We start from the raw sequence: 16,147 nt of genomic DNA, 5'->3' as shown, positions 1-16,147 counted from the left end.
GCCTGGTGTATTTACATGAGTGGAATGTGTCCTTTTATTTAAAATGCATCTCTGGGTTATTTGTGGGAATAGGAATTCTTTCTTTCCCCCCAAAAAAACCATAGTCTGGCCCACCACAAGGTCTGAGGGACAGTGGACCAGCTCCCTGCATGCAGAAAAAGTTTGCTGACCCCTGGTTTAGATGCTCCTGGACCAGTCTTCCATCTTGGTGCTTTGGGGGAAGTGTAAAGATGTCCTCTTTCGGCCGGCCGTGCAGGTAGCCAAAGTTGGCTGTGGGGTGAGATGTTTGAGGAGAGACGTTCCCTCTCTTGCAAATCCTGATCCTGCCTTCCTGAGTGCCATTTTCATTAAGCTGAGCTCCTCATCGTTTTAGGCCAGAGCAGTGAGAGAACCCAGAATGGGCCCATGTGCAGTGTTACACAAATTTTAGTTCAAAATTAATGGACTAAAACGGCATTCCTGTATATCTGAGGCTAAGCATTTTTTTACAAAAAAGTTGATTAATTTCAGTATGCATGCTTATCGTACCAGTAATCAGCAGGTGCTGGGCAACACTTTTAAGAGAGCCATTCCTTCAACCTTTGCTCCCGCAGAAGGTGATGCCTCTTCTAAGATAATTGTGGCGTAGACATTAAATAGCTTTAAAAAAGCATGCTTTCCGCCTTCAGAATCTTGTTTCCAAGATGCACAGTACATGCAGACTCAATTGGCCAGTCGGTTTAAAAGTCTGCTTGAATCTGCTGCCCAGTCCCAGAGTGGCTGGGGTACAAACAATGAAATGGGTATTATAAACATGCTGACTACAGGTAAGCTCTCTTCAGCCCAGTGGGACTTCTAGTAAACATATCTAAGGTTGCACCCCTTTCCTTTTTGTAAACAACATTATTATTATTATGTGATACAGCTCCACGGTTCTAGGCTTCCATGAACAGCCTCCTCCATGGATAATGATGATGATAATAATAATAATTAATAATTATTCATACCCCGCCCTCCCCAGCCAAGACCGGGCTCAGGGCACCTGACACCAGGTATAAAAACGATTGAAATACAACTTAAAAACAAGATTAAAATACAACATTAAAATGTGTCTGCTTATGGCAGCAAAAGCACCTCTGGCCCTGTGACTGGGGAGGGCCAGCCCCTTTCAGGATGGGAGCCCCTGCTGCCTAAGGCCTGCCCACTGGGTCTGTCTTTGCTAATTAAGCACAGCTGGAGTTGCAGCTCACTTGGGCCTGACACTCCCTGGCAGAGCTGACCTTACTTCTCCGGGGACCATGTGGGGGGTGCAGGCCAAGCCCAACGCCTTTCAAGAGAGGAGATCCTGGCAGACTGCAAGTTTGTTGGTTTGCTCTTGTGGTGGGGGCTCCTGGGGGGGGCAGGAGGGTTTGGGGTGGGGTCCTTAGTCTCCCTGCATTTTTCCCCTTTCCACCCTCTGCTGCCAAAGAGCTGTAGCTTTGGGAAAGGCCCCTGAGCGGATGTGGGGGTTGGTTTGTTTTTCGGGGGGAGCACTGTTCTGCTTGGAGCGTTGTCTGCAGAACCTGCCTCCCACAGCAGGCTAGCCCCTTGGGGGGTCCCTAACAGAGACCCTCGTTGGAAGCTGCGTTCCCCGAGCTGAGAGGCCCATTCCCAGATGTGGCGGGAGAAAGGCCTGCACTCTGCACATGCCCAGAAACGCTCTCTATCCTAGCATTGCAAAGGAGGCTTTCTCTACCATCCTGGCCTCTCTCTTTGCTCCCCTCGGTGGAGAAGATGCTGCAGTGACTTGCCGGCTTCAGGTTGGGGGTCGAGAGGCTGAAGGCGGGGGCACATTTGCAAATAAAAAATATCCCAGCTCTGAAGTGGCTTTAACTTCCCACATTTTGCTCATGGTCACACCTGTGACCTTCACTTTGTCCGAGATGCTCCTTGGCAAAAGCCCATGTGGGGGCTGATGGGGGGGGCCAGAAACCAAAGTGGGGGAGTTCTGCCCCTTTAACTCCTCCCTTAAATATGTTCCATTTCAGGCAGATGAGAAAAGGGAGCCTTTGAAAAGCAAGAACAACAAAGGACTGAGCAGTGAAAAAGGATCCAGGAAGGTGAGTCTTCCAGGGGGTGCTGGGGTGCAATGTTAGAAGACAGGAAATATTTGCAGAGTGGGGGGCAGAGGTGCAGCCTTGAAGCTGCCCCCCCCCACTTGCTCACCTGGAAGCAATGATGGCATTACTTAGCTTTGAGCACCCATTTCCAGCTCCCTTTAATAGTGAACTTGGGTGCTGAGTGCCAGCAGGATTGGAGCCCCCAAGGTTCAAGGTTTTAGTAGGGGGCACAGAGAAGCACAGCAGACCTTCAGACAAAACAGCCTACGGGGCAACAACATGCGCCTTGCAAGCAAAGAACTGGAGGAGGACTGAAGACGCTCAGTACCTTGGGGTGTCAGTTGGGAAAGAAAACTGAGGTGGGACAGGTTGGAGGGGGGGGAGGATATCCCAGAGGGGAGAATATTTCTGACCGGCTGAAGCCCTGAATAGGATCAGCCCTCTTAGACTACGCTGCAACATTTTGTTGCAGATTCTGCACTGACCTTCACTTGGAAGTCATTGCCGTGGGAGGGAGGGAGGTAAAGGCGCTTTGCATATGCTCAAAAACAAACAGCCACTACTTTCAGCTGGGTGTCGGCACTGCAGAGGTAAGTTCTGAGAAATGCAAAGTCCCAAAGATGGGAGGTGAGCAACGCAGACCTCTTGGAAGATAGGAGATCAGGGGCTGAACATTTGCCACGTATATTGGGGCATCAAGTGAGCCAGCTAGGAGACTTATTTGTCTACTGCATTTCTATCCCAGCCTTTTCTCCAAAGGGTTCCAGGTGGTTCCCTCCGCATCTAACCTAGGGTTACCAGATGTTCCTGGGGACAGTCCCCGGATTTGCAAATCTGTCCCTGGACAAATTCTGTCCCCGGAATGTCCCCAGATTTGCAAATCTGTCCGCAGGAAACGTGGCAGCCTCAGCAGCCCGGAGCAGCTCCAGGCTGCTGACTGCCACTGCCAAAAGGGAACCGGGAACATCCGGCGGTACAGATCTCCTGCCCCCTTCCCCCTTTGTTTTGACTGATAGGGGAGGCTCAGGAGTTCTAGGCAGGCGGCTGTTGCCCAGGAGGGGCACAAGGCGCGCGGTTTCTCTGCCGGGCAAGGTGCAAAGCCCTTCTTTCGCATCCTATGAAACATAAATGTGCAGAGTTTTTTAAAAACTGGGCAACGGCGCACTGCCCACCCGTGACTCCCAAGCCTCCCCCAATCTCCTGTCCCCTTTGTTTTGACAGATCGGGGGAGCAGCGGGCGGACAGCCATTGCCCAGTTTTTTAAAAACTCTGTGCATTTATGTTTCACAGGGTGCAAAAGAAGGGCTTTGCACCTTACACATACAATATGCATGTGTGCTTGGGCCCAGGGTCTTTTGCCTCACCATCCCCACTACTGACTCCATGTTGCTACTCAGCTTCAAAAAAGAAAGTGTCTCCGGATTCATTGAAAAAAATCTGGTAACCATAATCTAACCCCCACAAGAACCCCATGAAGTAGGTCAGGCTGAGAGAGGCAGCAATTGGCACCCAAGGTGAACGTCGTGGCTGAGCTGGAGATTTGAACCCTGTGCTCTAACCACTAGGTCTGAAACGTGCCTTAGGAAAGTTTAGTGACCAATGTAACACTGAACTGTTAACAATTAACTTTGCCAAAACTAAAATTGTACACTTTAACCGCTCCTTCAGGAAAGATAATTGGAGTGTAAAGGGAAATGCCATTGAACAGACTAAGACCTTCCAATACTTAGGCATTACCTTCTCTTATAATGCCAAATTGTCAACACACTTGACCACATCAGCTATATCAGCAAAAAGAAGTGCAAATGCTATCCTTAGATTATTCAGAAGGAAAGGAGCGGGCTTCCTCCCGATGGCCCTAACAGTCTTTCAGGCAAAATCTTTAGCCCAACTCCTATATGGCTCTCAAATTAGCCCCACTGCCAACCTTAAGACCCTTGAAACAGTACAATCTAAATTCTTAAGATCATTATTTGCTACCCCTAAGTGTACACCTAATGCAGTCTTAAGGCAAGAGGCAGGGCTGCCCAGAGTGGAATTAAAAGTCTGGGAACAAGCAATATCCCTCTGGCTGAAAATCCATTACAATCCTAAGGGACTATTACCCTGCTTCCTGGCCGCAGTTCCCTATCCTCCTTGGCTTATGCAAATAACTAACAAGATCAAACAAATTGGCCTAAACCCTGAAAATCTTTTTATTGGAACTTTGAACAAGGCAAAAGCAATTATCACTAGGAGACTTTATGATATCGAACTGCAACAAGAAGGCGCCCTACTCCCGGAGACGTATAGATGTTTAAAAGCTTGGCCTAATTTTGCAGCTGCCCCTTACTTAACTAACATCAATAACGAAGCCTATAGATGGGCTTTCTCTAGAGCCCGCTTTGAGACAATGCCCTCAGCAGTGCTGTACGGCAAATTCACGCGGGTTCCAATGCATGCGCGTCTCTGCTCTTGTAGGTCTAATAAGGTAGAATCTGTCACACACATTCTTCTATTTTGCGAATTTTATAGTGAAGAACGAGTTCAACTTATTTTACCGCTCCTATCAAAATTTATACCCCTTCAATATTATTTGGAATCCTCCCCTGAAATTCTTCGAAAATACCTCCTGGAAGATTCCTCAAGCTCAATATCATATGAGGTGGCTAAATTTTGCACTTCAGTAATTAGGAAGCGTAAATCTCTTCTGTCGAATGGCACACTGCGAAGTTCCCTTGTGTAACCTTCTTTCTTTTCTGAGGTTGTTGTTGATTTCTTGTTGTTTGATCTTCTGGTGTTTAGTGTCACTGGCTTCGGCCATAATAAAACTTGGAAAACTTGGCTCTAACCACTACACCACGCTGGCGCATTGGTGGTGGCCCCAGTTGTGCCTCTGCTTACAATCCCAGGCTGCAAGGCTCTGAGGAGGCCTTTTAAGATGCAGGAGCTGGGTCACGGAGTGAGCCCTGCTCTGCCTCTGTGGGGGACACAGGTCTAATCTAGTGCCCTTGCGGCCAAACTGTGGTGCTGTGGTTGAGACCTGGGAGAGACCAGGATTCGAATCCCGACTTGGCCTGGGTGACAGCCAGTGCCTCTCGGCCTAACCTGAAACATTACGCCGCCTTGAGCTCCTGGGAGGGAAAAAAGCGGGATAAAAATGCAATCAATCCATCAATCGGCCCCCACCCCACCGCACCCCAAATCTCTCTTACAGCGGAAGGTCCCCGGGAGTCATGAGAGGGACGTTGCTTCTGAGAAGCCGGGCGCTGTCTGCCCCAGGACCTCAGCAGAGCCGGTGTTGCAAAGAGGTAAGGGAGCTCCAGGCAAAATAGTTTGCAGGATGGGGTAAAAGTTGGGAGGCCTGATGGGGAGGGAACAAGAGTTGGCCTGGGGACGCTTCCCATATTGCCTACTGCCTACTGCTTCCCCCTCTCCACAGGCTGTGAATTTTAAGTAGTCCTAATCCAAAGCCCGTTAATTCTTACCAAAGTGCCTGGAAACCATGAGGTCCCGAAGGACACTGCCCAACCTCCCTGCTCTCCTTGTCCCAAGACAGGGTCCTTCGGGCATGCGGGGGACTTGCACCTAGTCCCATCTCAACTGTTAACGGAGAAATCTGAGGGCTCCCTTGGACAAAAGAACAAGGACCCCAGCCAGGAATACCAGGGCAAAACAGCAGCCAGGAGGCTTGGTCTTTATTGAAGACTGTCGCAACAGGACTCCCACCTGCCACAAGGTGGAACAAGGTGGAAGCCCCGAACAAAAGAAGACCCCAACTTTTATTAGCTGCTAATCCCCATGTTACACCCCCCCCAACTACATCATGGTTACATCATGAAAGGGGAGGTCTGGTGGCCGTAATCTGAGCATCCTGGACCCTGCCCCATGGTCCCCCTTGCCCTCCACCAAACACCTATCAAGTGTAGCAAAAGAGATATTTACATTTCCCTGTTTCCCAGCCAAGTTAATCCCACCCTTTGGTCTTCATCTGGGTTTGTTATTTCTGGAACGGCTACCTGTCTGGCACTCAGGTATCAGGATGCCAGGGATTATCACTCAGGCAGAGGGGCTGCTGAGCAGCTGAGCTCACATGACTATATGATTTTCTGAAGTTTTCCCAGTGAGCCAGTACATAGATACATTTGTCAGTCAAAAGTGATTGTGCTGATTTTGGTAGTGGGCTGCATGGGCATGATATCTGCTGGAGGGGCAACCCCCCCCCAACCTATACACATATTCCTGAAACACAACCCATTGCATCTGGCACAGCAACATGCAGAAGCATCCGGGTGCTTTGCGGGGAGCTCAGGCAAGCGAGCCAAACTGCACCACAGCGGCTGTCTCTTTCCTCTCCCACCCCAGTTGCTCCAGCCTCTGAGGTCCTTGTGGAGGAGCTCTCGCAAGCCATGTCGCGCCTGGGCATGGGTCTGGAGAAGGAGTATGCCTATGACATCTTCAGCAACCTGATGGTAAGTTGGAGGGGAAAGGTGACTTCTATCCTGAGGACCAATGTTGGAATCCCCGCCCCCCAAGAGAGGCCTCTGTGGGCTGCCCTATCTCAGAGGATTTTGGGTGGGGCTGCTGCCCTCTCTCCCTGCCTTGGGGGCTTCCCAAAGGCCCCTTGCTTGGCCGGTAGGGGACTCAGAATTTTAGAGTTGGACGGGACCTCCAAGGGTCCTATAGTCTGACCCCCTGCAGTGCAGGAATGCCACCCAAAGCACCCATGACAGATGGCCATCCAGCCTCTGTTTACAAATGAAGGGGAGTCCACCACCACTGCCCGGCTGTCAAACAGGTCTTACCATCAGGGAGGTGGGATTAACAGATCCACATTAATTGTCAAGTTGGACGGGATCTCCAAGGGTCCTCTAGACTGACCCTCTGCAGTGCAGGAATCTTTTGCTCAAATCTACGACCCTCAGATTAATAATAAATAATAATAATTTTTATTTATACCTTTCCCTTCCCGGTTCAGAAAACCGGGCTCAGGGCGGCTAACAACAAATTTAAAACACTTCATTGTAAAAGCAGCATAAAATACAGTGTAAAAACATGAATAACAATAAAATTCAAAATTCAGAAATCAATTTGAGGGAAATCCAGTCACCAGGGCTAGCTGGCTGAATTAGTCCTACTTGGGCCAGCGAGGAGGCCAGGGGAGAATTAGCTGTGGGGTCTCAGAGTGGGTGATCTACATAAAAGGGGAGGGGGAGGGAAGAGAAGGGAAATAGAAGATCAGTCTGAATTCAAATTGAAGGCCAGGCAGAATAGCTCTGTCTTACAGCCCTGGTGGAAAGAGGTTAAATCTTGAAGGCCCCTGGTCTCATGGGACAGAGCATTCCACCAGGTTGGAGCCATCACTGAAAAGGCCCTGTCCCTGGTGGAGGATAATCTGACTTCCTTAGTTCCTGGGACCTCTAAACTATGGTTATTCATGGACCTTAAGGTGCGGGGCAGACCAGGAGAGACGGTCCCGTAAATACGAGGGCCCTAAAAGCCCTAGGAGCCTCCTGTTCTACTGAGTGACAGCTGTCACAGCTCCCTTGCTTTGTCCTCTCCCAAAAGACGGGGGTTTATGAGAAGAAGGGAAGAGGAGATGCAGCAACTTCAGGGCTCCTTTCTTCCCCCTTTCCTCCCCACAGCAGAAGCAGCCGCATTACGCCTTCCGGGGGCTTGACGTGCCCAGGTCTGTGACGGGAGAGATGCGCGGCCTCATCATCGATTGGCTGGTGCAAGTGCATGTAGATACCAGCAGGAACCCCCCCCCCCCAAATGTCTCCCCCCCCCCTGGAAGAGCGGGTGGGGAAGTTTGTTTGGGGTGGGGCAGCAGGAGGCCCTGAGTTTCCACCCCCTTGCAGCCGACTCAGGTGGGCAGGGAGGCATTCAGGGCCGGCTCTGCAATGAGACAAGGTGAGGCAGGCGCCTCGGGTGGCAGAATGGGAGGGGCGGCAGGTTTGGCTCCCTCCCCTTGCTGGAGAGGCAAACTTCTGCCCTGAAGGGGGTCGCCAGGGGGTCCTTGGAGCAAGCAAGGGTTGGGGGCTTGGTGGAGCCTTTGTTGTGGGGCAGGATATCGGGGAATGGCGCCCCCAAAGTCATAGAATCACAGAGCTGTAGAGTTGGAAGGGACGAGAAGGATGAGCCACTCTGGGGCGCAGAAAGTTGTGCCTAATCTTGCTTCTGCCCACCCTCCAGGAATACCTGGCCCTGGCGGAGGAGACTCTCTTCCTGGCCGTCTACCTCTTCAACGCCTACTTGAAAGCGGGCCGAGTGCGAATCTCCACCCTGCAGCTCCTGGCTGCCACCTGCCTCTTCCTGGCCTGCAAGGTAGAGGAGAGCAGTTGCCCTCAGGTGAGCAGGAGGCCTCAGGTGGGAGGGGGAGGCTCTGGTGCCCGGACCGGGGAGGGGGGCTGCCCCAAACCCCCACCTCTAGGAGAGGCGCTTGAGACGCTGTGCCAGTCAAGGGGGCAGTTTGCACTGAATATCTGTGGCTGGGCTGTGGCCTTGGTTGGGGTGCTTCCTCTGGTGGGCTGATCCTGCACAGCTCAGGGGGGTCCAGGTTGTGGGGCTGGCGCCTCTCCTGCGCAGCCCAGCGTTCCTGCAAATGAGCACCTTGTGGGGGGTGGGCAGGGAGGCCCAGGGCACAGGAGGAGACTCAGGCAGGCGCCTCTCCCATCGCCTCCCAGCTTATTTTTTTTACTTGCTATGTTGTTAATATTGCTTTGCCTTGTTGATTTGTTAATCATATTGTCAACACACTGCTCCCATCTCCATGAGGGCTGCAAGATCCCAGGGGTTGTGGGGGGGGGCACACTTTCCAGGGTCCTTGTTCCCTTCTGGGACAATGAGGTACAGCAGAGACTGCGGTGTCTTCGTGAAATGTGGTTTTATTCGCACATATATGTGACCTGCAAGGGATGTGGGTGGCGCTGTGGGTTAAACCACACAGCCTAGGACTTGCCGATCAGAAGGTCGGCGGTTCGAATCCCCACGACGGGATGAGCTCCCGTTGCTCGGTCCCTGCTCCTAACAGTTCGAAAGCACCTCAAAGTGCAAGTAGATGAATAGGTACCACTCCGGCGGGAAAGTAAACAGCGTTTCTGTACGATGCTCTGGTTCGCCAGAAGCGGCTTAGTCATGCTGGCCACGTGACGCGGAAGCTGTACGCCGGCTCACTCGGCCAGTATAGCGAGATGAGCGCCGCAACCCCAGAGTCGTCCGCGACTGGACCTAATGGTCAGGGGTCCCTTTACCTTTTTATATGTGACCTTGATGGGGGGATTCCAGAACTTTTGCATCCTATGGGGTTTTGCTACCCCCTCCCAGGAGCGTTGGACTCAAAAGGACAGCAAAAAGCTCTGCGTCTCTTGGTTCTAGACTATCACCCCCCAGCTCTCTTGTTCTGCCCCCCCTCTCCTCCTCTTTGTTACTCCAAGGAGCTCCCGCCAGCCTATGCCATTCAAAGTTGAAACCCTAAACCTCTGCCTGATTCCTTGATGGACCACCACTGACCTTTGGCCCCTGCTGACGGCCCCTTCAACTAGCCCTGCACAGCTGGCTTGGCTCCCAAGCAGAACTAAATCCAGGGCATTTGCATGATTCCCAAAGTTTAGCCCAAACTTCTCTAAATTTTACTACATCCAGGAATGATGGGGAGGATGTGGCAACCAGGAATTTAGGGGAATCTGGGCCCCCAAACCCATAACAATATAATATGACATGCTGTAATCAGGCAATGTTTAGCTTATTTTTATATCATTTTTAATAAGTCTCCCACCATATTTCAAAGCATTTATCATCATAAACATTTTTTTTAACATACAAAGTTACTTTTTGATTTCCCACCCCTCCTTTCCTAATATTTGTTTTTTAGCTGTTTTATCGCACACATATTTTGACTATCCAAACCCCGCTACCGTTAAATCTTTCACGAATCTGCTGCTTATTATTTTGCAGTTTGGCTTGTTCTTTTTTAGTTGGTAGTTTGTTAAATATTGTTTCTTTGGTTTTACTTGTTTCGCTGACTATCAGGGGATCTAGGCTGTACTTGTGGTGTCCTGTCACGCTGCTGTCATTTATTGTTTGTGAGTCCCTTTGGGATTCGCTTGAATGGAAGGTGGTCAGGGAAATGCAGTCTCAGAGGTAAAGAATCATAGAGTTGGAAAGGACCCCCAGAGGTCATTCAGTCCAACCCCTTGCAATGCAGGAACCGCAGCTGAAGCACCCATGGCAGGTGGCCACCCAACCTCTGCTTAAAAACAGCCTTGCGAGGGAGACTGCCCACCCACCCACCCCTTTCTGCCGTTGTCTCTCCTCCCCTCCCTCTCTCCAGCCATCCCAGCTCTGCTTCATGATGGAGGACTCATTCAACCAGAAGGAGCTGCTGCGCATGGAGCGCAAGATCTTGGCTCGCCTGAAGTTCGAGCTGCACTATGCCAACCCTGTCCACCTGCTGCACCTGCTGGCAGAAGTGGGCCACTGTGCCAGGGAGGTGAGTGTCCGTCGGGGGTCTCCCAGGCCACAGCTGACCTCTCACTTTCCCTCTTAAAGAGATTCTGGGGCTCAGAATGTAGCGTTCCCCAAACAAGGAAGGATTGGACTCTGATTAATAGAATACACACGAGGCTTGACCAGTAGGACTCTGGGAGGAGTGCGTATAATAATAATAATAATCATTCCTGTCCGCCCCTCGGCCCAGGTCGTTTTATTCACAAAAGAACTTTTTACACAGTGTTCGTAAGAACCAATCAGATTTCCTCTGAGCATTTCAAAAAAACACCACGTGGGGACAAAGTTAAAGTTAAAACTACAAAGAAACTATTTCCTACTTGAGCATGCATAGTAGTCCAGAGTAAATAAAAGAGGAAGGAAGGAGGAATGCTTTTAGGAAACCCCGGAGGTCATAAATAGGAATAAACAGGAGAAGCAGGATGGCAGTATTTACCATCTTGTGAACTCTCTTCCTGGCCCTTAAGATCTACCTAAAAATTGGACTTCCGGGGGCGGCACGAACGGCAGTGGCGGTCCTCTTTGCCTTGTAAAGGGGAAGCTCCGTAGAAACGGGTCGTCCGCTATGGCAAAGCAGAGACCCTTGCTGGAAAACCACAGGCAGCGATAGCCTGTGGCCGTGGGACTCGGCGGGCACCATCAGCGCCCCCTGAAACGTTGAAGGAACCCCGTAAGGGGCTCCGGAGCGCGAAAGGGCTGGCGCGGTGCTGTGAGTCGATCGCTCTTTCTGTGGAGTGAAGCCTCAAAGCTGCTGTCGGTGAGCGCTGACCCTTTTCCTGGGAACATTCGGCTAAAAAGCAACAACCCGTGAGTAGGGGAACCGATCTACCTAAAAATTAAGATCTACCTAAAAATTAACAAACTACATCAAAGCAACCTTCTATCTTTATGTACTAAGGATGCCTGATGAAGCAACTGGCCTGTGTTTCAGAATGCTTATACGTGCCTGTCAGGTGTAGAGAAATGGGCAGTAGAGGGGAAATGGCAGAGGTGCAGAGGCTTGTGGGATTTGATCAGAAATTATTGTCAATGAATCAAACCCAGTCAACGCAACGCTTTCATCGCGGACACAATGGCTTAGATGCATATTTCGTAATTCCTCACAGTAATCCCATCTGATCACTACATCAGAAGTCAGAGCCTTTCCTCCCCGAGTGCAGCTTCTGCACATGCTCAGAGTCAAGAATGTTGCTGCTCCCCTTGCCTCCTGCTCCTGGCCTGACCTGAGGGCAGGGGCTGGTGGGGGCAGGACTCCTGGGTCCCCCTTCCCCCTACTTGCTCTTCCTCCTCCCCAGGTGCTCCTCTTGGCCATGTACTTCCTGGAGCTTTCGCTGGCCGACTGCGACTGCCTGCGCTTTGAGCCCGCACAGCTCTCTCTGGCTGCCCTGGGCCTGGCACAGAGGGTGCTGCCGGAAGAGGGTGCCAGGCTCTGGGATGCTCTCCAGGAAGGTGTCCGGAACCTTCACTCGTACAGGTAGGAGCAGACCCCCCCCGGGAGGGGGGAGGAGGCAGCACAGGAGGAGCCCACCTGCTGGCGTGTTTTCTGGGAGGCTGGCGATTCTCTGTGCCAGATTTCATGCCACAGGACAAATACTTTTCGGTTATGAATAGGTTTTGCAATTCTAGGATTCTGAAGAACTGGAGTTAAATTCAGAAGCTGCTTCTCAGGCCCCTAAGCTGCCACTGTGAAGTCACCAATATATTTCAGTCTTGGAAAGGGCCTTGCGATGCCCTTTTTAATTTATTGTCCTTGATTTAGCTGAAATTCCTGCGTTTCAGGGGTTTGGACCAGATTACCCAACTTTACAGTGCTAAGATTCTAAGAACCTATAAAGAGCCTGGCTGCACCATCTAATCCCATAGCCTAGACTCTCAGCGGTCAGCCAGCCAGCGGTCATTTGGGGAGCCCCACAAGCACCCCAGCACCTGCTACTCAGAAGCGTCACTGCCTCCTGTGGGAGGGGTTCCATAGGGGCTGCATGAAGGAAGACGTTATTCTCTCTCTCAGGGTGGGCCAGGAAGCCCCCTGGTCAAATCTTGCCTCACTGCTGAGTGGGAGAGTGTGCTCTTGTGGGAATGTTCAGGGATGCAGGAGAGGATATATTGTGTGATTATAGCCTTTCCACCTTGTGTTAACAAGTTCACAATTTAGCAGAGTGACATTCCCCTTTTTAAACTCACAGCGGATGCGTTTGCTCAGGCTCACTAAAGCCTCTATAACACGGGTGTCAAACACAAGGCCCGCGGGCTGAATCCGGCCCGCCAGACCTCGTCATGTGGCCCATGGCATCAAGGGCGAGGAAGCGAGCTTCTCGTCCTTTCTACTGGTCCCGACCCAGATTTTAGGGTCCGCACTCCGGCGGAGGTTCTCTGCCTTTCTAAAAAGTGACCCACACAAACAGCCTTCCCTGCCTGCTTGCAGACAGGGCTCCAAACGACGCGCCCCGACGGCGCTGCCTACCGGCCGGTCCCACATCTTTCGCCTGCCTCGCGAGCTGGGCAAAGAGGCTTTCTGCTCGCTCGGTCCCGTCCGGGGCTTGCTGCGGAGGAGGCGGTCCCGCGAAGCCGAGCTCGGAGCCGGCTGCCTCCGCCCCTCGGAGCCTCCCAGGCGCGGCTGCTCGAGGTGGCGGGTCACGCTCGCGGCAACTTTTGGAGCCCAAGAGAGCCGCGGAGGCTGGCAGCGAGGGCAGGGAGCGAGAGCCACGCTTGGGATGCCGCTCGCTCACTTGCTCGGGCCGCAAGAAGAGGCCACTGCGGCGCTGCAGCTGGCGAGGAGATGGCCGGGGTCGCGGGCGGCGGGGCCAGGGGCTGGCTGGGGGTCGCTCTGGTGGGTAAGTAGCGGGGCCGGCAGGCGGGGAAGGGAATGGCGGAGGCGGGTGGAGAGCGGGGACCAGGCGCAGATCCTGCCGCAGGCGGCGCGCCCTGGCTGGGCTGGGAGAGGCGAAGCTGCTGCCAGTTCAGCTGCACAGAGTGGGGTGGAGGGAGGCGGGCGGGCGGGCGGGCGGTGTGCCACACTGCAAAGCAGGGGTGCCTCCCACCCCGAAGAGGACCGCACCGGCATCTGGGCGGCTGGAGCAAAGTGGGAGCCTGCCAGCAACTTGGCTGCGGGAGCCTGGCTACGAAACACCGCCCCCCTCCCCACGCCAACACATCGGCTTTCTCCGGGCCGGAGGACTTGGCGGATAGCCCCCTCCCCAGGAGCAACTGCAGCAGCTCGGGGCCCCAGCAGGATATCCTGGCCACCCGCGCCCGCAGTGCCGCTGGGGCTCCCTTGCAGGGAAGAAACTGCTGCTGTCCAAACTGCAGCTCCGTATCCTCCGACTCCTGAGTGCGGCGGCATTTGCTTCTGCTCTGCTCTGTTGGGACAGGCTCCTGTCTCCTCCCCATTGGAGCTCCAGTCTGCCTGGAAGCCCATCTCGTCATCTTTTTAAAAAATCATTATTATTTCTTCTTCTATTCTTATTTAAAATCGTACTGGAATAGGTATATTAAATAGTGTATAGGTTCAAGACAACACACACCAGTGCCTAAGGAAAAATAACTTTGATAAAGTCCTACAGATACAACCGGCCCTTTGAGGGTGACCAAACTGCTGGTGCGGCCCCCGATGAATTTGAGTTTGACACCCCTGCTCTATAATAACTGTTCTGGTATTTCCCCCTTATTCCCTCATAAAAGGTAAGACACAACACAGTCTTCTATAAAAGTATAAAAAGAGTTTACTCACATTCTGTTCACAATCGGATCCCAGAAGGCAGACTTAGAAAAGTAACATACACCTGGAAACTATCTCATAAGGGGACAGTCCCTCTTTCCTCTCGGCTGGAGGCCAAGAGAGCATCTTTGGGTAAGCAGATGTTGCTTCTTCGACGAAAGTAGTCAGAGAGAGAGAGATGGCTGCCCTGCCGTGCTTTTGTCATTACCTGCACAGGTGAGGCCACGCCCACCTCTAGTCACATGCAGAGGCAGTCTGTCCCAGCCCAGAAAGAAACAGGAAGTTTACCTGCTGGCTGGACAAACATTCCTCCCCATGTGTAAGCATGTTCACTCTAGGAATGTTGTACTTGACTGCTCTTGTGTTTCACATCCCACAGCTCTGGCAAGCTGCTGCCCCCTCTGCCTTTGCCCCTTATGGGGGTGATACTCCCTCTTGTGCCAAGGTTGCTGCAGGGACTTATGGGGTGATGATGCTTCACCTTTACAGGGAGTTCTGCATCTGGCCTGTGATTCTTGGGTCCGTTTTGCTGCAGTGATGCTCTCTGGCTGGCTGGCTGTTCAGAGGTCATTGATTCATATACCGTATTTTTCGCCCTATAGGACGCACCGACCCATAGGACGCACCTAGATTTGGGGGGGGGGAAATAAAGGGGGGAAAATTATTTTTCCCCCCCAGGCACGGGGCTGGGGTGGGGGAAGCTCGGGCTTCCCCCGACGCCAGCCCCCAGAACAGGACCCACAACGATGCCGAAGCAAGTTTGCGGGGCTGGCGATGGGGAGGAGCAGGCTTCTCCCCCCGCCAGCCTTCTAACCAAGTCGGGGGACAGCGGGAAAGGCGCGCTGCGCCTCCCCGCTGTCCCCCGAGCTGGTGGGGCTGGCGGTGGGGCTCTCCTGAAGCCTGGAGAGTGAGAGGGGTCGGTGCGCACGGACCCCTCTCGCTCTCCAGGCTTCAGCGAAACCCTGCATTCACCCCATAGGACGCACACACATTTCCCCTTCATTTTTGGAGGGGAAAAAGTGTGTCCTATAGGGCGAAAAATACGGTAATCATAGAGTCGGAAGAGACCCTGTGGGTCATCTAGTCCAACCCCCTTCAGGATTAGGCCAAGGACCTGTCTAGACCACCATCCTGTTCTCACAGCAGCAGGAGAGTTGCCTGTGGGAAACTGGCAAGCAGGATTTGAACGCAAGAACAACACTCTTCCCTCCTTTGTTGCTGCCTCCCTTTCTGCCTCTCTCTCATTGCAGTGAGTCTGAGCTGTCGGCAGTGCACCCTCCCATGGCCAAGGCTGCCCTGCGGGGGCCCAGCTCCACCCTCCGTGCCACTTTCCTGAAATACTCGCGGCCTCAAAAGCTCTGCACCAGCACCAGCCCCGCCATCACGACCTCCGAGTACCTGAGCTGCGTCCTGGGAAGCCCCACTCCATGAAGAGGGGTCTGCTGTGGGTTTGCCTTTAGGGCCCATCGCACCCCGTTGCAGGGCAAGAGGAGCTTTCCCAGTCCTGCTCCATGGAAGAAGCATGGGGTGGGGTGGACCAGAGCCTTCAGGTGGGGAGGGGAGGGGAGGGGGCCAGGAGCCCAAGCAGAATCCTTGGGAGACAATTCAGGTGGGGGTGGTATTCTCTCTCTCTCTCTCTCTCTCTCTCTATCTCTCTATCTCTCTCTTTCTCTCTTCATCTATTCACAGTGACCCCACCCTCCCTGGCACTTTCTGCCTCCCCCCAGTCTTAACAGATTGGTTTTAAAAAAGAGTAGATAACTGTAAGAAAACAGGACTCTGGAAGTGTTTAATAAAGTGTGTTTTGTTCTCTCTCGCGCCTTCTTTTATCTCTTCATGGCAAGGTCTGTCGGTCCCCTTGGAAGTG

The 16,147-nt window shown here is 52.6% G+C and overlaps 1 protein-coding gene across 1 annotated transcript; it reads left to right on the top strand.

Moving 5' to 3' along the window:
• Positions 1–181: 181 nt before the first annotated feature.
• On the top strand, positions 182–15,785 carry CCNP (cyclin P; the record flags this gene model as incomplete). The annotated part of the gene is made up of 9 exons (XM_082232522.1): positions 182–256; positions 2,007–2,078; positions 5,275–5,368; positions 6,423–6,529; positions 7,703–7,801; positions 8,253–8,408; positions 10,390–10,548; positions 11,861–12,039; positions 15,531–15,785. 9 exons carry the CDS (start codon positions 182–184, stop codon positions 15,709–15,711), a joined length of 1,122 nt encoding a protein of 373 aa, XP_082088648.1. The 3' UTR covers positions 15,712–15,785.
• Between the last annotated feature and the right edge of the window lie 362 nt (positions 15,786–16,147).

Source organism: Podarcis vaucheri, assembly GCF_965113315.1.
Source record: "Podarcis vaucheri genome assembly, chromosome: 7".
In the NCBI taxonomy this organism is placed as follows: domain Eukaryota; kingdom Metazoa; phylum Chordata; class Lepidosauria; order Squamata; family Lacertidae; genus Podarcis; species Podarcis vaucheri.
The sequence above is the reverse complement of the archived record's forward strand: the minus strand, read 5'-3'. Positions and strand labels throughout refer to the sequence as shown.